General features: G+C 36.6%; 1 protein-coding gene and 1 long non-coding RNA gene across 10 annotated transcripts in view; one reads left to right on the top strand and one right to left on the bottom strand.

Annotated features, from left to right (window-relative positions):
- Positions 1 to 13,504, top strand: part of TMEM244 (transmembrane protein 244) — a 28,045-nt gene extending 14,541 nt beyond the window's left edge. The window contains exons 2-6 of one of the 4 annotated variants that reach the window (XM_070223770.1): positions 840 to 925; positions 3,086 to 3,159; positions 6,528 to 6,653; positions 8,240 to 8,284; positions 10,062 to 13,501. In XM_070223770.1, coding sequence (XP_070079871.1) covers positions 840 to 925; positions 3,086 to 3,159; positions 6,528 to 6,653; positions 8,240 to 8,284; positions 10,062 to 10,156 — 426 coding nt within the window. In that variant the 3' untranslated portion in view covers positions 10,157 to 13,501. Of the gene's footprint in view, positions 1 to 839; positions 926 to 3,085; positions 3,160 to 6,527; positions 6,654 to 8,239; positions 8,285 to 10,061 lie in introns of all 4 variants that reach the window. The other 3 variants (XM_070223771.1, XM_070223772.1, XM_070223773.1) reach the window with 3 other exon arrangements.
- Positions 1 to 23,595, bottom strand: part of LOC102148444 (uncharacterized) — a 49,901-nt gene that overhangs the window by 3,345 nt on the left and 22,961 nt on the right. The window contains exons 4-9 of one of the 6 annotated variants that reach the window (XR_011422206.1): positions 22,325 to 22,531; positions 21,232 to 21,377; positions 20,760 to 20,819; positions 6,557 to 6,650; positions 3,871 to 3,980; positions 2,257 to 2,611 (exon numbers count right to left, since the gene is read on the bottom strand). This is a non-coding gene — a long non-coding RNA (uncharacterized lncRNA). Of the gene's footprint in view, positions 1 to 2,256; positions 2,612 to 3,521; positions 3,701 to 3,870; positions 3,981 to 6,423; positions 6,651 to 20,759; positions 20,820 to 21,231; positions 21,378 to 22,324; positions 22,532 to 23,595 lie in introns of those variants that run through there. The other 5 variants (XR_011422210.1, XR_011422207.1, XR_011422205.1 and 2 more) reach the window with 5 other exon arrangements.

Below are 23,595 nucleotides of genomic sequence, written 5' to 3'. Positions count from 1 at the left end.
GATTAATAGTGAGGTTCAGCACATTTTCAATTGTTTATTGGCTTTTTAAATGTGTATTCATGCGAACTGCCTATTTATATACTTTGTCCATTTTTCTGTTGGTTTGTTTTTATTTGTATGTGTTTATGTGTTGTAGATTATCGATTCTTTCTTTACCTGTGAAGTATGTTGCAAATATTTTCTCCCATTCTATTTCTTGGCATTTAAGCCTTCAATCCATTTGAAGTTTATTTTGGTGTCTGGTAAAAGACTGGAATCTAATGGGATTTCTCTATCTAGAAGTTAGACAATTTTCACAACACTGTTTCTTGAGTAATCCATCTGGTCCCCAGTACTCTGCAATGCTTCCTTCTTAAGTCTCATATGTGGTTGGGTCTATTTCAGGGCCATCCGTTATGTTTTAGGCAAGTGCTCTGTAAATTCTTGTGCACACGTTTAATTTTTGTTGTGTTATAATGTATTTTTTGTTCACGCTTTTCAAAATTTCTTAGCCACTTTCATATTTTTATTATTATGACAGCTGAGACATAGAATCATTTTGTCAAGCTAAAATATAAATATTGGCATTTAGGAAGTTTGTTGTGGCGGATGGAGGGTAAGTGGTATGGATTTATGTACTGCATTAATCCTTGGTGTGGATGTGTGTCGTGCCACCCTCTTTCGTCAGCAACACTTTCATGTGCGCTTTGAAGTTTTTCCCATCCTGTGGGTCTCCAAGCAAAACAAGTCCAGCCAACACTACCTAGCGGTCGCTCATCATCGTGTGTTTGTCAGACTCCTTACCAACAACCATGTGAAAAAGCCCAGGATCTTCGAGCTCACTCCTGTGTTCTCCGCAGGTTGTTCTGCAGAACTTTCTTATCTGTGTCATCCTCTTCTATGCTGTGTACTATGCTGTTCTGGGCATGGGCTGCATGACGCTCAAGTAAGTGACAGAATCAATGACAGAAGTAAAGATCTAACATCGAATATGAAAAGATACTTGCCATATCTTTATGGAAAAGAAGATGCAGATTTTTTTTAAATGTTGTGTTTTCTAGATAGCCCTGGTGGTCTAATGACCTGGTTCATGTCCAGGTCAGAGATCCACACCACCCCTCTATTGGTCATCATACTCCAGTGGCTGTGTGATGCTGAAAGCTGTGCCACTGGTCACATACCACCAGCAGGGTCACCCACGGTGGACTGGTGTCAGCGAAGCTTCCAGACTAAGACAGAGTAGGAAGAAGGACCTGGACATTCACTTCTGAAAAACTTGGCCGTGAAAACTCTATGAACAGTAGCAGAGCACTGTCTGATACTGCGCCAGAAGGGGAGCGAGTGGCACAAAAAGACCAGGCAGATTCCCTCTGCTGTACGCAGGGCGGCTAGGAGTCAGATTTGACCCACTGGCGCTAACAACTAAAATATTTTCTGGGGCCGGCCCGGTGGCTGAGTGGTTAAGTTCACTTGCTCTGCTTCAGCGGCCCAGGGTTTCGCTGGTTTGGATCCTGGGTACCATCATGGCACCAATCCTCAGGCTATGCTGAGGCAGCGTCCCACATGCCACAACTAGAAGGACCCACAACTAAAATATGCAACTGTGTACTGGGGGGACTTGGGAAGAAAAAGCAGGAAAAAAAAATAAGATTGGCAACAGTTGTTAGCTCAGGTGCCAATCTTTAAAAAAATAAAATAAAATATTTTCTTACTTTTTTTAAGTAAGAATATGCAAATATGTCATGTTTGAAAATGATAAATATAACAATCATGAGATAAAGTGGATAGGACCATGCAGGACTGTTCCTCTCCTTTGGAAGATGGTTCTGGAAAGAAAGTGAAGATGTTACTCCCTGGGCTGGTTTTGAATCAGAGCAAGTTTGAACTAGAAGGGAATTTAGAGGTAATCTACACTCATTTTAATTATTTTCTGATACAAACTGGAAATAGCTTCAGACTGTGAGTCATGAGACCCGCATTCTAGCCCAGTTTTTTCACTAGCTTCCTGGATCATCTTGACCAAGGCATAGAGTTTCTCTTATTTCAGTTGTTTTCATTTGCCAAATGGAGGTAATGATCCAAAAGAGGGTTATCATGAGGACAAAGTAATACACGTATTTTTAATGATATAATTTTCATGAAAGTGTGAGGCAATTTTTTCGGGTGAACTTTTTGTCATGCTATGGTTAGATTCTGTCTCTACAAATTCAGGTTGCCAATACATTGATTGCCGTGAAATACATTATGGATATTTACAAATAATTTCCTAGAAGTTGATTGCTTGTGTAATTTGATTTTATTTTGTAACTAATGAGTTAGGGCCTTTCGATTTCAATATGCAGATTAGTTCCACAAAATAGTTACATGGGTTTTTGCAATAGGAAGAATGGTATTCGGCATGCTTGCAGGCAAACCCACTGACCAAGCGTCTGGTGCTCACAGGGCTTCTGAGCTGTTGCCTGGGGCCGGACATAGGCTGTGCCTGGAGCAGGGCAAGCGGAGAATCTTCAGGGCTCTTTGAGCGTGGGCTTTCAAGGGTTTGTAGCCAATGTGAGTCAGAGGTGAGGAATTTGAAGTAATTGGGCCTTAAAGCTCCAGGAGGCCCAGCTGCACACAACAACAAACTTGGACTCTGTAGAAGGTAGATACTTTATAGACTCAGATTTTACAAGGGGAAGGATCTCAGAGATTAATCTCTTCAATTTACAGATAAGAAACTAAAGCCCAGAGAGGTTAAGTGAGTTGCGCAAGTTCACAGTTAATACCGTCAGGATTAGAACCTGGGTCTTGTTTCCAAGGGTATGCTCTCAACACGGCATGAGGGGCTCCTCCCACATTTAGTGGAAGGGGCTTCCAAGATTACAGCTGAGACCTCAGATACAATGAAGTCCACTCGACGGACAAAGTAGACTTAACTGAACAAGGACAATGTGGATAAAGAGGTCACTTGGCTGCCATCAAAGTCGGTCAGTCTTTAAATGCGCCACAAAGTGGGAAAAGTTAATGACTTATCCCGGTATTTGAAGAGCGATGTGCAAAGCTTTGGTGTGCAAAGTTATGAACTGCCTCTTCCAGTGTAAACTATTTTCCTTTTTAACATCTTCAGGGTGTATGAGTTGGATGTCCTGGCACCATTTGATTTCAAAACAAATCCCTCATGGCTCAACACAAATTATAAAGGTAAGTGGTTTTAAATTTTCAATATTTGTCAATTACTGAACTAAATGCCTCCAAAAATCAAAATAGTTTTTGTTTTATAAAAATTTTTAAAATATCACGCCTTCCTCTCAGCCACCTGTATCTTATATCTGACTTCAAAAATTAACGTGGAAAAGTACAATCAAAAATTTTAAAGTGGCTATTCTTAAAAGATGGAATAGGGTGGAATTAGTGCGTAGAATTCTTATATGTTTTTATTTGGTGGTATTATGGGTAAATTTTTTGCACATTAAATATTTTTCAAAGAAAAGGAAGAATGATTTAATATATTGAGGTAGGAAAATGTTCATGAGATATAAAAAGACACATGAAGACTACAAAAGTTTGCATACTGCAATTATTCATTTTTGTAGAATCGAGTAAAATACATGGTGTCAGTGGTAAGAAATCTGGAGAATTATGCGACAAACTGTTATCTCCCAGCTGGGATGACAGAGGACTTTCATTTTCTTCGATGTACAATTCCGCTTAGTTTAATTGTTCTTCCCAAAATAGTATAAAACTTGTTGCAAAGAAAAGATGATTAGAATGAATACACTAAGAAAAAATTTCTCTCCTTTAAATTTAACATTTTTGTTGAAGACATAGTTATTAATTAGTACCCAGTATGTTCATAAGCCTTATGGATGTTAACAATAATACTTATTTGTAGTGAATGTATGTCACACATACCTTTGCGGGGGTATTCACGGTGAGTTTTCCCATATTTAGAATAATAAGATTTTAATGTTATTTTCCATTATAAAATAATACAGGTAAATTAATGAAAGATTATAAAATACCTACAAGTAGAAAGGAAGAAAAGAAGAAAATCACAAACTTGCTTTCTAAATATAATTATTCTTAACATTCTGTTAAATTTCTTTTTACTTTTTTTTTTTAATGAGTTGTGAATTCTTTAAACATTACAATTCTCTAGAAAACCACTGGACATCTTTTTTTGGAACAAATATGCAAATATACAAAAATTGCCTGAAGCAAAGAAACCAGATTTCAGATATGACTTGTATGGGAACTTGGTCAGTTAGAATTACCGAATTCAAATGGAAAGCTTTAGAACAGCCTCCTCGAATGGGTAACCTTGCTTTGTGCCATTGATTCAATTTTGGGTAGACAAAGAACATGTTAGGACAAGAGACTTTCATTCTAATGAGAAACAAGAGAGCTAGCATTATATCTTAACTTTCTCTTCATGCACTTCCCTCATGAAGATAGAATTAACTTATTTTCTACCAAGACTATCCACACATGATAAAGAAACAGTCACAGGAAAGAGTTAAGTACGGGCTGTGTGTGTGTGTTTTGTGTAGGGAGAGAGATTTAATAAACAACTCTTACTATTTAATTCTTGCTTTTGGGCCTGTCAATAAAAGGCAGGACAATGGCACAGGCTTGTTGGAGAAGGCTGTGTTTTTACATAGCCGAGATTAATAAGGATCCCCGGGATGCCTGGCATGGTTTACATTGTCCTTTCCTCTCACAAAACACTAACATTTGTACAAAGATATCAATAAACCCTTAGCCTATTAGATCCCTAATTTTGAGTTTGGGGAGATAACTGCCATAACTCTTCAAAGTTGTTACTTTGAGAATCTAGACTTGTTGAATCTTGGAGATAAAAGGTAGGAGTAATCTCAGAGCCGTAGGCGTGTACTTAGGGTCAGGTTTCTTGTCTGTTTCAATAGTTTTGTCACCCAGGAGATCAGGTTTAGCAAGGACACTGGAAAGTGTGAGTCCAGTTAAAATATTTTGATTACTAATATCGTTCCTTTGCATTGCAGAAAATAGGTTACAAATTGCTTTTATTTTAGATTAAAATCCTCCCAACAACTTTTGGGGGTAGACCAGATAGTACTCCATTTCCCAATTTATAGAAGTGGAAACAGACCGACCCCGAGGTTAAGCTTGTTGTTAAGGCTTTATAACTCTTAACTGTAAGGTGAGACCAGAAGGTTGGTATCCTGACTTTAGATTTTGTACCACCTCCTTTATCATGCTTGTTCTCATTATCACAAATAAAGCATAAGCCTTTTCTATCAATATATGCAAATACAGCTTGTTCCAGACTACAATCACTATCTCCAATAGCTGCAAGTTAACCTGTAAAATCTGTAAATGGGGATAGAAAAGGTGGGGTCAATATGATAGAGCAGTCCAGTTCCATCCACAGCCTTGACTTCAGGGGGCAGGACATGCTGAACTGAACCCTACATATTCCCATATGATAGAAAAGGATCTCGTATGAGTTCTCCATTCAACTTTTGAAACCTGTTGAGTTCAATTAAACAGAAATGAAGAGGAATAAGTGTGAGGCCTTTAAAGAGGACGGCACCTAGGACTTACTTGCTTGGTTACCGTCTTGCTCACCTACAAGGCAATCACTGACTTACTGGTTAGTAAATTACTTCTGCACGATAGGATATAATGTGATTATTTTACTTTTTCTCTGAAAAAAATGGAGTTTGCCTACCTAGATTTATCGATTCCTAAGTTATATGAACATAGCAATCATTTGCTGTGTCTTAAAAGGAAAGGTAATTTTTATATACCACCAAGGTATATCACATATATTTGTCGCTTTGAAACTTGATGGATTTCTCCTTTGAAACCACCATAGTCTTAAAGCTCCATATCAAAGACAAGAGGCAAAAGGTTGACCTTTCACATCTTCAAGGCTTTTAGAGATTTGTGGTCCTGACCTACAGATAACTAGCTCTTTATACATGTTCAGGGAAAGCACTCTGAGACAACTGGTGGATTTAGAAGGGTGTTTCCAACCACGTGAGCCATTTAGGAGGCTTTCTCTCATCCATGGTTATGGGTTATGTTTCCCAGATGACTATCTGAACACACCGTTTTATTACAAAGACACGAAGGAACTCATTTCCAAGGTAGGCAATGATTGGGACCAAAGAAACATTATAGTTCAATAAACTCTTACATTTGTTTTTTTCATTTCTGAAAACTCAGAACTGAATTTTTCATTAGTTTTTAATATATCTTAAAATGAGTTTTGTAATCTAATTACAGATCAGCATGCATTGGTTACATTGTAACTTCTTCATTGTATTTTATCTTCTAGGATGCTAAGTACAAAGAACGTGAACAGAAATTATATATTATTATTTTTCTGTAAGTCTAGGGATTATTAAGAGATGGAATATGTTAAAAGTTCTTACAGAAATTTGAGGATTGTTAAGAGATAGACATTTGAAAAATTCTTACCAAAATTTCTTCACAGAGTAAGTTGCGACGGTCCTGTTACTGACTGCATTTCAGAATTTAGTTTCTCTAGTCCCAAATAATTATATTCTTCCTTTTATTTGCAGTTCTTTTAGTCTCAACAGAGGTCACTTACTTTGTTTGTGGATTCCTTTTCGTTCTGGTTGTGGAAGAATGGGTTTGGGATTATGCTATTTCGGTAACTATTCTTCATGTTGCCATCACGTCAACTGGTAAGCAAAACAAACAAAGAAAATGTATTAAATCTGATGCTGCACCTAAATCACTTTATAAGAGTAGAATTTTGTTATATGCATATTGTTCCCTGATGGCAAAATAATAAAAACTGAGAAAGAGAGTTCTTCACCCCTCCTCTCGCTCCTTCTTTTCTACCAAGTTCTTCTAATACTCCCTCGGAGAGGTTTGATTAGCTTCATCTCTCAACTCAAAACTACATTGAAATCTAGGTGTTTCTTATTCTCCTTTCATGTTTAACTTGTTTGTCATCAGCTTGTAGAGGATTTGCCTCTGTTAGGAATACTTTTCCTTCCGAAATCCTTCACTGAGACAGAAATTGACCAAAGACTGGGAACTGGGACTCAAGGAAACCTACACTGGCAGGCTTGCAAACTTCCCCACGATAGTTCTTATAACAAGAATACCGGGTTCTTGCTAAACTAAGGGCTTTTTATTTCTCCCTGTGCTCTTTGGAGTCAAAAGAAAATGGATTCAAATCCCAGTGCTAGATTTTTACCAGGTCTGCAGTCTTAGGCAAGTCACAACATCACTCGTATTAGCTGCCTCCTCTACAAATGGGGGAGACCTAGTGAAGATTCAGTGAGAATGAGAAATTGACTGATAGTGTCTACATATAATAATTACTCAGTATACGACAGTTTCATCCTTTCCTTCCTCCATCCATTCAAAATGTACCCTTCCATTGTAATTTTTTCTGCTTTACTGTCTTCCATTATTTCAAAAAGAATACAGCATACTAGTGAAAGTATGGGTAGTAATCAACCACAAGTTATAATTCAAAGTTATTATTATTTATTGACAACTTAAATCACTCATATTTTCAGCACCCTGGTCTGTTGATGTTATAATCAGTCTCTAGCTTAAGAGCACACAATTTCCAAATGAATTGCTGCATTCCAGCATCACTGCTATTAGAGAATGCCAGCATATCAATCTCTTAGCATCAATTTACTCAGACACAAATCTCCGCTCAGCAACTTGGAGAACAACTAAACCCCCATCTCAAATTCACTGCTTTACTTTGTGACGTAAGACTTCCTGGAAGACAGCCATAGGATATTTGCAAAAGGGCTTGGGGATACAGGGAGGCTGAATCTTTAAGGCTGAGACAGACGATAGCTTCTGGACCCAGAGAAGTGACAAGTTAATTGTCTAACATATGGCACATAGGAAATGGCTTAGCAACTCTTGCTGAATAGAATTAAATTGAGAGTGAAGGGACACAGAACTCCAGAGAGAGCCAGGCCCTGAGGATTCAGAATGGTCTTAGAACCTTCTTGGTGGCATATCACTTCAAACCAAGTCCATGAGCTGACCCAAGGAACTGGTAATTCATAATATCATTTCTGGGAGAGGAGTTTCAAATATCTGACTGTCAGTTAACAAAGCACCTTTTAGGCTATGACTTCAGGACAACTTTGGGGCTACCTGATTTCACGAATGCGGATAAAATTTCTCTTTGTTATGTGGACACGATTTGACCAAACAGAAGTATTTCTTCATGAGTAAAAAAACAATGTATGCTTTGAAATGAACAACACCGTTTTTTTTTCTATTGCAGTTATGTTGGAATTCCCCTTGACATCACATTGGTGGGCTGCTTTAGGTATATATATATATGATATGCATATATATGTATGTATAATAGAAATATATATTTACTTATAAACTAGGGGCATAAAAATATTTTTTATGTGGGTCAGGTAATTGGATCAGATGACTGCTCAAGGGCTTTATCATTCTAAAATTACAGGGAATAAAACACTAGATATATATTTATGACATATTCTTTTGGTTCTCTTTTCTACATGAATGGCATTACTGTCTTCAAAGTTGTACAAGAAGAAGTGAAACTGTTTCATTTCATTTCTTTCCTCTGCCCACAAATTGAACAACTGAATTCATAAATCATATATCTAGTAAGAAAATTCACCAAATGAAAGTGGACTTTTCTAAAGCTTTTTCTTTAGCTGAAGCCAGGTATTAACCATAAAATATTTTTAGGTTTCTTCTTTTCAGTAAATTTGGCAATGGTTTTTATCTGATTATTGTCATACTTAGTGATGAGAAATGGAAATGCACCACTTTCCCACATTCTTTTCTCTAAAGTCGAGTTGTCTGCTTATAGAACCAGTATGATTTATATTCTCTATTAGTCTCCCTCACTAGAGTTTAATTCTCCACTTGCTTTGCATGTCCACAGTCTTAGCTTTGTTCTTTTCTCCAATATTGTTTAGTGCATTCAGAAAACACATGTAGAAAGTACTGATGTTTTATTTTGTATAAGCCTTTCAAAGATGTAAATTTTTAATAAATCAGAAAAAAGATACTGAAGAAATACTATAAGTATAAATGGAAATGATCTTTTCTCTATGAAAAACAAGAACTTATCTCTTTTGGATTTGATTTACAATATGAAAAAATTCACTGAACCCTAGTTAGCTAAGCCACACTGCAAGTGCCACCTTGATGTCAAGGAGAGTCAAGTTGGGCAGAAGGGAATGGCCAATAGAATTTGCTAAAAATTTAGCTGTTTTAGTTTCAATGACGAGGGTTGGGTTACTTAGAGGACAGTTGCCAAAGGATGTCTGAGGTAACCATCTTTGTTTTTCTTTGAGCTAAAAATTTAGATATAAGAGAATAGTGGCTAAACATCCTGGAAATTCTGTCTCCTGCTCTCACCCTGGGTCTGTGTCTGCGTAAGGAAGTTGTACAGTCCTACCAGGCCTCTGACCCACTGAGGGCTCTTACTTCAGGGACCTTTACCCTTCTTGGGAGTTACACTGTTACTGCCTTACAGGGAACAACAGCTTTGTGAATGCCCTGTAGGGCCAGGTTAATATTTTAAAACAAACAAGAATCACTGGGCCAATGAAATCACAGCTGAAGGCATTTTCATAAAACCAAATAGCTCAGGTAGGTGGAATTCTGGTTTTCAAAATCTTTTCTATACTTAAAAATATTTTCCCAGTTAGTGAGCACGTTTTCCTTTTATAATTAGAGAGAAAATGCCTTATAAAATATGTTTTTAAGTAGCCATAACACAAACAAACGGCAAGTTTGAGGAGCTAAAAGAATTGAGAATTGTAAATTGCCTGGCATGTGCTTTGACTTCATTGCCTTTGTTTCGAGTTTCAAGAGCTCCTTACTAGAAATTTGACAGAGCCATGCACCTATTCCCTGGAGGAAGTTTTGAATTTCAACAATTTACCAGCATAGAATACATACCTCCTCTCAGCTGAATCTATAAACTACTCTATTTCAAATGCTATGTCCGTTTCAGGAACATTATTTTAGTCATGACAATTGTTCTTATTCATAATCTCACCAATGAATTATTCATTATTGGTAGTTAACCAAAACTGCCCTTTCATTACTTGCAGGATCCGGCTTAATTTTGATGATATGTGGAGGCCAGACTTTAGCATACTGTTTATTCAAAGACAACTTTATCTATCCAGATCTGGAAGAGTTTTAAAAGAGCAGCTGAACTAATTTGCCTCAGACTTTCTATATTATTACAAACATTGTATCAGAGCTAAATTGTGTTTTTTGTTCATGCCTATATTCGAGGTTAAATTTATTCAGGATATGTTATAGCTATGAAAATAAAAAGGAGATGTTAATGGAGAGCAGAAGGATCCTAGTAAAGAATTCATGAACAAAACGTTGCAGTGTTTCCCAGAGCATGTTCCATAGAGCATGAGTTCTGAAGTATGCTAATAGTGCCATGCAAGGAAAATAAAAGTTGCATGTTTAAGTATATTTATAGAATCCTAGGTTTTAGTAAAACAGATTGATTAATTTCAGGACTTCTCGGAATCTTCAACACACCATGGTGAACAAGGCTTCTCTAAGCAGGTCCTCAAACGTATTTGACCAGAGACATACTCGGAAAATGCTGATGTATCATGTGGAAAGTGTCACATAGAAGAGGGCAGATTCAAAACTATTGCAAATCCCTGTAACTAGAATTAGATTCTATTATTGTCCCGCAGTATTTTTTTCTGTGTTAAAGCATTCTTGCAAAATAATTTATTTATTTTTTTGACATCAGCATCGATTTCTTTCCCTGGACTGTGGTCTTTAGCGCATTTGAACCACCTGGGGATCTTGTTACAATGCAGATTTTGGTTTAGAAGTTCTGGGGTGGAGCCCGAAATTCTGTATTTCTAACAATTCCAGGGAAATGCCTGCACTGCTGGTCCATGGACCACAGTTTGAATAGCAAGGGTCTATGTAGTTGAGACCATATGTTTTTAAGGTTGTATAGCTATGAACTGCCAGTCTTATGCTTTTTATATCATTTATTCAATAAATGCTTGTTGAATTGGATTAAAACTGAAATGAGGTGTTTATATAATTGTCTTAAATATTTACCACTTTTTGATATAGTTAAAATATCTCCTGATATAAAAGAAGTGTACGCCATGGTTACAACTAAAATACAAGCATCAGAAACAGAGCAGGAAAGTAACATCCTCTTCCCCCACCCTCACCCCCCACCCTGCCCCCACACAAGAACATTTTTGGGAAACAATTAGAAACCAAAAAAAAAGCCATCTCTAGATTTTTTTCCTGGATCAGTCTTTTTACCCTAAAATCTGTTTCTTCCATAAAAACCTGCGTTCGACCACTAAGAAACGTCATGCTAATTGTGTGTATTCTAGGTGAGCTTCCAAAAACCGCTTTGCGTTGATCAGTTACTGGTTAGATAATATAAGCTTCTCATACACATGTGAAATGAAAATAATGATACCGTCTCCTGTGCTTCTTTCTCGAATTTACTTATTCACACAAACTTTTGTCTGCCATCCATTATTCTCACTCTTCCTGTTAATTTCCTCCAAAATGTTTGCTAATGGGAGTATCAAAATCTGTAACTCAACTAAATCAGTCAAGGGACTGTAAATTCCATTGATACTAATAAAGATTTTTTTCGTCAATGAAGGAAGGCAGTATAGGGTGGCTATGAAAAGGGTCAGCATTATGATCTTTGATTCCCCGATTAAAATCCCATTGGCAACACATAGAAAAGAGTCTTCTTGGACATACCACAAAATCAATTCTGATCAATCGATGAAAAATGCAAATGTCAAACAAACCATGAATACGCTGATGAGAAAGTCTGCCCCTATGAAACTCATATGCACAGAAGAAATTTACAGAAACATTAAAACTGCCTAAATAAATTTGACAATTAAAAAGGATTTGGTTGATTACGTTGTTTTTAATATAGTGAGAATTAAGTTACACTAGTAAATTAGAATAAGAATCTCTCCAGACTCAGAAGACCTTAATATTTTGTCATTCTGTAGCATAGCTTAATTAGCATGCTTATTTCTAGGATTAGAATCCATCTGCCCAGGTAATTACTATTATGTTAATCCTCTTTATTTTTTCTCCTGATCACAAGAATAGTCTATAGTTTTCTTCTTTTACTCATTAAAATGATTGTCATTATCTATTTGATGACACCATTTGACAAACAAAAAGTAAAAATACAATTAAGGTGCATATTTTAGCTTAAAGATATTGTGTATCAGATGTAGCAACCAAATATTCCCTTTAGGTTTTATTGCCTTAAACTGTATATAAACTTCTCAGAGGCCAACAGTCGTGCCAATTTAACTTACTTTTTCAGTGTCCCACATGGAATTATATGTTGGTAGGACCCTATCTGGTATTTTGATGCATATTTTTCAGATGAAACTGATACTATTTTCATATTTTTAAGAAACATAATACTTTTATGTTATGTATAACCTTTTAATAAATATGCTTTAATTATACTATTGTGTTATCTTATAATGTAAACTATTTACATGCTCCTTTAATAATATTTTACTTAAAAGAATTATTTCCCAAGTGAATGACCAGTGTCTTTGCTTTTGCTGACAATGATCCCAAAATATACAGGAGGACTATTTTCACATCTGCAGTCTAAAGATTTGACACCTATTTAAAATTTTATGGATTTCATTCAACCAATTTACCTTAGTAGCTGGATTGATAAGTTCAAAAGCTGTTTGGTGTTGCTCTAAAGCCGGAGAGATTATCCTATAGAAGTGAGAATATATGTACTATAAGATAAAGAATTTTATGACAGATAGCCTAAGGAAAAATAAAGGCATTTCCTAGAGTTGTTCTTCATAATCTTTAGAAACCTGAATTGATAGGTAAATAAATCTATAACAAAAGCATCTGTAGATATGGCTGTAGTAAAAATTGTCAGAAAAGGGAGGAAATACAATTTTGTTCAGATGAAGATAATGTAATTCTTCTATTGAAAATTTCTACTGTAGAAAAAGGCCTCATAGAAGTTGTAAAAATTCGGGAATATAGCACATTTTTAATAGAGGACAATAAAGTTACAACTTTTCCAAATATTATGCCTTCCTTCCTTACCTTAGTTGTTTCTTTTAGATTTTCTTTTACTCTATCTAAATGTTTCTGGTAGTTCAGTAACAAGGGGACCAAATCATCTTTAAAAACAAAATTAATTATCATATGACTTTCTTCTTTCACCCTCTCCCAGGTGCCTAATAATTCAAACAGGAACTAAAAATATTTTCCAGTTATTATCTTAAATGAACCTGCACAAAATATCGATTTGTTAATCTAGCCAGTATTTTCAAAGCTGGTGTCATATTTAGCTATTTAAAACCGAGCTCATATCTCTTTACTATTCCCATGTATTTTTTGTATATTAACAAACTCTTAGAGACTATCACAGTAATCATTAATTCATTGTAATCAGTAATTCATTGTTCAAATATAGCAAAATATAAAGGGTTTGAAGAAGAAAATAAAGATAACTCACGAACTCGAGTGTTTTTGTGTGTTTATATGTGTATGTGCGTTTTTTGACTACTTTGGATTAGACTATAGTTTTCAATTCTGCTTTTTTTTCACTTTTTATATTCAAAACATTTCATTAAACATATTTTAAGTGTGTTGTTAATGGCTGTATATTTTTCTATAATATTAATGAATTAAAACTTATTTAGCCATTTATTTATGATTGATGCTTAATTTCTTTATAATTCTTTCTCACATTAAGTAGGCAGACCTTAGGTAGATCCTTATTTGCATTCTCAGGTATTCCTTTAAAATAGATCACTAGAAGTAAAATTATTAGGTCATATGGTATGAATGTCTTTTAATTATTGAAAAATATTTCCAAATTGCCTTTCAGAAAGTTTGTACTAATTCATTCCCCCACCAAAAATCTGAGAGTATGCATTTTACTGCCCCCCTCCAACATGAAGAATGGTCATTTTTACACTATTAATATGCATCTATTAAAATAGTATTTTTACAATGCATATCAACTCCTAAGTTGTTACAACAAAATGATTTATATAATTGAGACCTAAATTAATATGGTCCGTAGCCAATTCTAATTTAGAGAAATTTAATTTCGTCCTACTTCTAGAGTAGCCTTTAACAACAAATATCGATCAAATGCCTACTGTGTACAGCACACCAGTTACCCAGCCATCTATCCATTCATTTAGCCAGCCAACAAACATTTTGCTAGACTCTGAGATATCACGCTAGGCACTAGGAATGTTCAAGTGTAACATAGGTAAAGCAACGTACTTAGTAGTTTTTAGATTTCTAACTTGCTATTGTTGGGTAGATGATAGGGTGTAAAAGGAGAAGAATTTAAGCTATTTGAGGGCATGGATATGGTTTATTCAATGCTATATAACCAGCTCCTAGAACAGTGTCTGGGACATATTAGACATTTCAGGTGCACAATAAATATTTGTTCAATGAGGAGAAAAAACAAATTCATTTTTCCTTGCTTCAAAGCAGTCAGCTACGATCTATCAAATTAGTTGCATGTTGGAAGAGTCTGGGACCTGTCAAACACTGGCACACCTGGGAGGGGATTGATCATTGTACCGATCCAGCCAAAGTCCTTAGTGTCAAAAGGAAAAGACCCACACACATTGTCCTTGGAGAAAGACGATATTCAGTAGCAAGGGAGTAAATTGTTTAAACTGAATATAATTGGACACATTGTACCTTGACCATACTCATATTGAGAGCAGACTCAGCAAAAACAGCATCCAACTTCCAAGGCATTGGTGAGTAATTTATATTCTACACAAGGGTTCTTGGGGAGATGGAGGAGAGGGTTGCGTTGCACGTGACACAGCACCCTTATTCATCAACTCATTAGACATCCTGGCTCTCTCCCTTAGCTGCTGCCAATGACTAGGTCTCTCTTCTCTTCCTCACCTTCTCTCCACACAGCCTCTAAAAATGCTCTGTGTGCTCCAAACCAATCAGATCCTGTCCACAGTTAATATAGACCAGTAAGTGAACAAAATCCTTATCATTGCCTGAGGGATAACCATCCTTTGTTCTCCAAATATGTCCCTTCACCTTAACCTATCCCAAATGACTTTGCAAAATATTCACCTTGTCAAAAAACATCTAGTCTCTTCTCAGGGCCAAATTTTGCTGCTGGAGTGGAAATGCTCTCTCTATATTCTAGAGCAGGTTTGACCAATACAAATTTCTGTAATGTTGGAAATGTTCTAGATCTGTGCTGTTCTATACAGTAGCCGCCAGCTACGTATAGCTGTTGAGCTCTTGAAATGTGGCTACTGTGATTGAAGAACTGAATTTTTAACTTAATTATTTTAAATTTGAACTAGTGGCTGTTGTATTGGACCATGTAAATCTAGAGGCTCTCCTTCCCATTGACAAGGGGAAAGTAATACAGTCTGCAGAGATTATAATGCCCAATCAGGCTGAGTTTGAGGCTGTTTTGAGGCAGAAAGATCCATCTTCAAGAAGAAGTGTTAAAGGTAATGGACATGCTTCCTTCCACGGTCATCACCAGATGTGACACTCCCTATTCTCTGGGAATCAACTGTCTGATTGCACTGGGAAATCAGAAAATTAAAAAACCCATCAGTTCCACAGTGGTGGATGGAGATGCACGAACTGGCCACTGTCTTGGTGTGGGGAGAATCTGTTCTCTGGCATGGCCTAGCATGGACACACCAGCGCTTAAGCAATCTCCAAGTGGCTTGTGCATAGAAAACCCAGAGATCGTCATCCAGGCCAGTATGCATTAAGGCTGTGCGTATTTTGACCAGTAATGCACAATGTATTGGTGTCTTTATTTTCCTTCATATAAAAAAAGTAACTTCTGTATTGAAGCTATGACTGAAATTTGATTTTTTTTCCTTTCATGAGTGTTTAGCATCAATAGATCTTAAAGGTGAAAATATGTTGGCCATACTTTTAAAAAAATCACATAAATTTGTAAATCTTGAAACCTAACTCCTCTTTCCTTTCCCTTTAAAGGCCTCCTGGTCTTCCCCTGGGTAACTAATACCATGTTTTCAGTCTGAGAGGAACACGAAATGGTAGTACATTCCAAACTATCAGCTTACAATTGGGTTAATGGAACCAAGGAAAAAGAATATATGGGAATTAGATGAGGTGGTGCCTACCATATTATATGACTATTTTTTTGGTCACAGTGGCTGTCACCACTGGGTGTCATTCTTTATCTTGAATGGTTTGGGAACTCAAGGATAACTTCTGATTCTCAGTCTAATTCTCAGTAGCTCTGAGAATGATTTAGGTTTTAACTGGTGATTTCTACAAGAGAATGTCAAACATATTTAATCCCATGGTAATAATCACCCTCTCTGCTTTCCCCAGAAATGTTTTGTAACCTTTTCTTAATTTTCTGCTCTTTTTACTCTCTTTAGATTTGAGATTCTCAGTCTTTTATTTGACACTAAAAAATAATTTTAGTAAATTAAGATGTATATAGGAGCTATCAAATTGGACTTGCAGTTCATTTTCTAGTAAATCCAATGTAGTCAGCAAGTCTTCTAATGAGTGAATCAGTGTGATTGGTTGTAAATTATAAACATCTTTTCCTAGGAACCTGCTGTCGTAAGATCGCTAGGATGCTAATAAAATGAAGCCTGGCATTAGGCAGAAAAACTACTGTTTGGTGTCTTCTAAAACTTCTGAAAAGCGCTGAGATTTTTCTGACTACCACAATAGGGGTAGGGGACAATATGTTAAACACAGCATAATTCTAACATACCATTGTTGAAAAGTGCATTGAGAGAAAATTATTTGTTTATAGACAGATACAAAAGATGAAGGTGGGTGTCTGCCCCTACTGTTAGCATCCTTCCACTGTATTTATTTGATCCGGTCAATTGGCTACTGTTCTCCTCTTCTTGTCCTTCATCCTTCTGTACTTGGTCTTTGGGCAAGATTATTCCTTTGAAAGTAGGTTAATGCCTGCTTCTGGTCTTGCCAAATGCCAGGAAGCTTTGTGCCAAAGCCAGCAGCAGATCTCAGCTGCCATGGAAGCTTCCACTCACAAAACAAGACATTGGCACCAGGAGCAGAGCTTTAAACAAGCTGCCCTTGGGCCAGTCTAGGTTGGCAAAGGTCATGGGAAGATCTGACACAAATCCAATTGCTTCCCATCTCAACAGCCTCACTTTACCTAGAACGTGGGGTCATCCTAGGTGATTCTGTAGGCAGAGTGCCTCCTAAAGGCCTTGACTTGCCTCCCTGCCTCAGCCCCATGGAGGGGATAATTTAACTCCCCCCCATTCCCACCACCCCAGGCCTCAGCCCTGGGTGCTATTTGGGATCTTCTCGAGGACCTGAAGTGAGTAAAGGGCTTTGTATTTTCAGGAGCCACACTGCTTAGAGGGAAGTAAGGAGTCCACAGGAAGTGGTGAGATCCCAGATGTGGTCCCCCGGTAAAGGAGTCTCCAAGGGGCACCCCTTGTCTCTGCTCCAATCCTTCCCTTTCCCTTCCCAACACAGAAAAGCCCTCTCAAGGAGTTCTAATGGAAGACCTGGTCCGGGCTATGCAACACAGAGAGAGACAGTACAAAGAAACCACACACCCACAAATCAGAGCACAACATGTGCAGAAAAATTCTCTGGGACAGCATGGCTCTCGCAAAAATGACAAATCAAGTGAGCAAACCTACTTGTATGGAAGATAGCACACTCAAAATATGGAAGAATTTCAACCACAGCGATAAAAATAAGGCAGCACTTTAAAAACAACTGTATCCACATTTCCCTTCAAAGAGAAAAATAGGAAACATCATCTCTGTAATGAGAACAGTCAATAATCATATGAAAGCATATATATAAATAGGTGATATATATGTCAAATAAATTTAGAAATCATGGAAATGAAAAATGCAGTCATTGATCTACAAAACTAAGTAAACAAGATAATTAGCGGTCAAATATGGCTGAAGAGAAAAGTGAATGACATGAAGAAAGAATTGAGAAACTCACTCAGAATTCAGCACAGATAAAGAGGTAGAAAACATGGAAGATAAATTGAAACATGAAAGATAGACTGAGAAGCCCCAACACCCATTTAATCAGAGTTTGCAAGGATATGCCAGTAGAACGGAGGAGAGAAAACATGTGGACGTAACGGGTGAAGGCCTTCCAGAACTGCAGAGCCGTATGTGCTTCCAGATGAAAAGGGCTTACCAAATCTCAAGTCACATGAATGAAATAACCCAGACTTGGACAAAGCACACAGAAATTGAAGACTAGTAATGATAAAAACAAAATTTTTAAAAGTAACCAAAGATAAAAATAGGTTATCCAAGATAGGAAAATGAACTTTCCAGAATGCTTGCTGGCTTAAGGAAGATACACTATGCAGATATATGTGGCTACTGACTCTCCCACTCCTCCACCCTCATGACCAGGTGAGGACTTGGTTTTGCTGATACTGAATTTTGTTCAAAAAACCTGGTGTTTACAAACATTTTCTTTAAGGAAACAAATAGATTGTTAGTGTAAATTTATCTTGAATGGGACTAAAATCTCTGATTATAAAAGGGAGTGGCAGTGAAAGAAATTGATCTTTCCAGATCTGACAAATCTCTGTGGAATATGGAAAGTGATACTACTCTCCAAAACAGAAAGAAAACACAAACACTGTTAAGAATACAATAGCAGATGTAGTAAAGATGCAGTGGATTTTAGAAATCTTATTAAAATTAAAAATTGAGAACATGATTAAACGGACAACTTTTAAGAAAAATAGAACACATAGAAAGCCTAAATAAATTAATAGTTATTAAAGAAACTTACTTTAAAATTAAACTCAAAAATCCTTTCCCTAAGAGCACATCAGGCCCAGATTGTAATTTTATCAAGTCATTAAAGACCAGAAAATCCCTATCACATACAAGATATCTCAGAGAACTGAAAAGAAAGAAAAGCTATCCAATTATTTTCAAATGTGATATAACATTGGCACCAAAACTGGGCAAATATAATAAATGAGAATAAAACAACAAATCTCTCTCATTTATTAAAATATATTTATCAATGCAATCCCTATCAAAGTTCCAACATTTTCCCAAAATAGAACAAAGAATCCTAAAATTTATATGGAACAACAAAAGACCCCAAATTGCCAAAGGATTCCTGAGAATAAAGAACAAAGCTGGAGGTACAACACTCCTCATCACCAGGCTGTGTCAAACATCTTGTCAGTCATTCTCTGGGGTCTATGTCCACCACCATCACGGCTCCAGGTTGGATTCCTGCAGTAGCCTCCAGTGTTGCTCCTTCTCCTCTGTCCTCTACATTCTGGCCAGAGTGACACTGCTAAATGCAAATGGGACCGCACCCCATACCTACCCGGGTGGCTCTGCCTGGACGAGACAGTAAAGTGAAAACACCTTCTTAGGAACAGCAAGACCCCTCAGGAGCTTCAGCCTGATTTCCTTCCATTTTTCCACGGCATTCTGTGCTTCGGTCATGTTGAACTACTTCTAGCTTCCCAAATTTACCCTACTGTCTCACTTCTAGGTCTTTAGAAATGCTGTTCCTTCTACCAGAACGATTCTCCACACCACATGCCTCTTCCATTTACCCTCTTCCTTCCTCTGCAGCTGCACAGGCTAATCCTCGGCCTGGCGAACTCTTTCTGGTCTCATCTTGGATGTCCCTTCCTTCAGGATAATCTCTCTTGTGCCTTTCTCACATGAGACCACTGACAGTACCCATTCTGTGCATCCATATAGCTCCTAGTCTTTCTCCATCAAAGCATTTGTCGCATTACATTGGAATTGGCTACATTCCTTACTACACTATAACCTGTGAGGGTGGGAATAAGTCCGTCTTGTTTACATCTGTGTCCTGGAGTCCAGCACAGTAGCTATCCTGAAATAGATGCCAATAAATATTTACTAATTGAAAACACATGAGTTTTTTTTTAAAGATCCGATTTATAAATATATTCTCAAATCACAGAGGAAAGCTTATTTAATTTTCTAAAGGAGCAGTTTTCTAAAGGAACACGGAAGATTCCATGGAGATGCTTAGGGACCACGACAGTGGGAACACAGGGGAGGCAGAGCGGCCAGCTCCACTTTTTAGTGCTTTGCGTACCAAAGGATTTTTTGGTTTTCTAAAGCTGTCATACATTCCACTACAGGGCATGTGCCCACACAGCTGAGTCCTCATCTGGTATGCATGGGTGGTGTCCTAGTTTCCTATTTCTGCTGTAACAAATTACCATAAACTTAGTGGCTTAAAACAACACAAATTCATTATCTTGGTTCCGGAGGTCAGAAGTCCGAGTCAAGGCTCACTGGGCTAAAATTAATGATGAGGATGTGGACGTCTTTGGGGACCATTGTCCAGCCTACCACAGATGGGCCTCCTCTAAACATGTGCCCACATGTGCATGTTCTTGAACGCATACCGTCAGAAAGATGAAAGGCCACATTTTTCAAAAATTATCAAAAAGGGCCATGGACTCAGGTAAAATATAAATCACAGCTCTAGTGAATTTAGTGAAAAAATCTATTTCAAACAACTTAGTTACATACATGTTTTTAGGACCACAACCTAAGGCATAAAATACCACTAATTTAATTAGTGTAAACTTTTTGGGAGGGTAATTTGGCAAAATATATCAAAGTAGAAAACACACGTATACTTTAATTCAGAAATTCTGCGAGGACTTTTCCTTATAGACATAATTGCAAAAACTAAAACTGCAAAAGAAGGTTCATTACCTGATTTACAGTACATTTATACAACGGAACAGGACACAGTCATCATAAAGAGCGTGATGCCTAGACAAAGACATTCAAGATAAAATTTTAAGTGACAAAATTCCAGGATGCAAAGTCTGATATCTCTGTGTAGTTTTAGAAAGGACTGTACATATGCTGGTCTCCAAACTAATTTTCAGGCAGAACACATGGAAAACCATTAACGAGGAGGGGGATGGCAGAGGCAAGGAAAGAAGATTATTTATTTTATGCTTCTCTACTGTACACATTTTCCATTGTGGGTGTGTATTACTTTATTTTATAAAAGAAGATTAGAGGAAGTTAATAATAATAATAAATAATAATAATAAGACGGAAATCAATAATAATGCTCACAAGCTTGTCTATACACCTCACACAGTTCTAAGCACTTTATACAGATAATTCTGTTTAATTCTCACATCTCTTGAGATAGGAACATTGTTATACCCACTTGGCAGATGAGGAAATCCAGGTTCATGAAGGTTAAGCCAATTGCTGAATGTCACACAGCTGGTAAACGGAGCACACAGATTAAATTGAGGTCTATTTGACCTAGGCCAGTGAGCGCTCTCAACCGTGGCTGCTATTTTCATTTTCCTGTATTTTTTCAAGTTAAAATAAAAATTCTAATAAATATCATCACATATTTTTAACATTGGTAAAAACTTTCTCAAATGTCAAAACTAAAAGTATCCTTTTCACTAGTATGTTGTAAATCCAAACAGAAATTGCTTTATCAAAGAGGCCCATTTTTTTTTTCTGCTTTTTCTCCCCAAATCCCCCTGGTACATAGTTGTATATCTTACTTGTGGGTCCTTCTAGTTGTGGCATGTGGGGTGCCTCCTCAACGTGGCCTGACGAATGGTGCCATGTCCATACCCAGGATCCAAACCCGCAAAACCCTGGGCCGCTGAAGTGGAGCTCAAGAACTTAACCACTCAGCCACGGGGCCGGCCCCAAGACCCCCATTTTTGAGGCTTAATATATTCAAAATATTTTTTAAAATTTTTGATGAGAAGCATTACTCGAAATGCTAGCATGGATAAACACTTATAAGGAGGACAATAAAAAGGAGGGGAAATGCAAACAGAGAGAAGAATAGAAAAGGAATGAGAAGAAAATTTATGAGATTGTGCCAATGCTGGAGATTCACAGCTTTAAGGAAACGCTTACATAGAAGTAGTCTAGGCTATCACTTCTGACAGCTGTAATTTTTTTCCATTAGAAGCACTAAAGAAGTACTGTCTTTCCATTACAGATAGGATGAGGTTGGGGTATTCGTCAATGAGAAGATGACACCACTAGGTCATAACTAGCATGCTTTATTGCAGCTGCTCCCACATACCAGCACACTCATATTTTTTTAAGGGAAAATAATAATTAAAATAAATAAGCAACTCATTGCCATTCTGGATTTGCATATAATTTAAAAATAATTTGCGCAAACTTTTCCATGTGAAAACTGTAACTGGTCCCATCCACTCTACACAGTTTTTCCAGGAGGTTCTGATGTGAGCCAATGAATTAGAGATCGCCTTACTTACATGCATCCATCCTTTCTGATTTCTTTTACCCTGGCTGAATCTCTTAGGTTAATTCGCTTGCATTGTTGTTTCCAAATGATGCCAGTGAGGTATTAAGGGTGGTCAGGCGGTTCTCCAGAATCCCTTGGTTACATTAATGAGTCCACATGTGGTTAAGTTAACAGATTCTGACTTGACAACTGTTAACCATTGCTAATTACTAGAGGTCTGTGGGAAGAACACAGATGTAGACCTTAGACCATATGACTACACATTTCAACATTAAAATCAAGTTATTAAACTGTTAAATAAAATGTTTATCCCTCTATCTTGACAAAAATATCTTAACAGCAATAAAATTTTTTAAATATGTAAAACATATTTTTTAAATATGTAATTTTTAAATATGTAAAATATTTTAAAGTATGACTTTTATATAACTGAAAAAGAACACTATTTCGAGAAAGTGTGATTTTATTATTATCGTACAAGTTTGAGTGCTCTGTTGATTGCTGGTGATGTTTGAGTGAGTAAAAAAATGAGACACTCCATAATTCATAAATTATTGTATAATTATTCCATGCAATTTATTTCTCTTGTCTTCATTTCAGGAAAAAATTAATTATGCTGTTAAAATCAGGAATTTTTCATAATTTGTGTTCTAATAACAGTAAAGCCATATCAGGTCTCTGTAATTCTTAGAGTATTTTTAATTGATTTAAATTTGGAGAAACTGCTCAGCTGAGGAATAATAAATAACATTTTTAATAAAATTTGCAATATGTATATTTGGGAATGAAACAGAAATTTTATAAAATTTAAACATTATTGAAGAAAATTTTATGAAATATTTCATTTTCATGATATAAATGTCTATCACTTTATGTGGTGGTTTTCACCATCTCTTACAGTAATATCTTCATTAAATCTTCATTTATATGCAATTTCTAGGATTTCGTTTAATTTATTCAAGTTGTGGATCTAATAAAAATAATTTTAGTGCATTTTCATTCTTTTGGACAGTAATTAAATCTGTATTTAATAAAGAATTTATAATGTCCTGTTTGCAGACTTTATGTGGGTCATGCTCAATATAAATCTCATTTTTGTTGTTTCCAGCTTTTAAAAATTTAAGCACACTGCCTCTTTGAACATTTTTGGTCTTCATGCTTTTCAGCTTTTTTCTCCCTGAGCTCTACTTCTCTATTTTCTATTTCTAGTATGATCTCAACATGAACTCATTCTCACTGACCTAAGGGATTAGGAACTAAAATGCAATTATAATCAAAGTG

Source organism: Equus caballus, chromosome 10, assembly GCF_041296265.1.
Source record: "Equus caballus isolate H_3958 breed thoroughbred chromosome 10, TB-T2T, whole genome shotgun sequence".
Lineage (NCBI taxonomy): Eukaryota > Metazoa > Chordata > Mammalia > Perissodactyla > Equidae > Equus > Equus caballus.
This window is presented reverse-complemented; position numbering and strand designations above follow the sequence as displayed.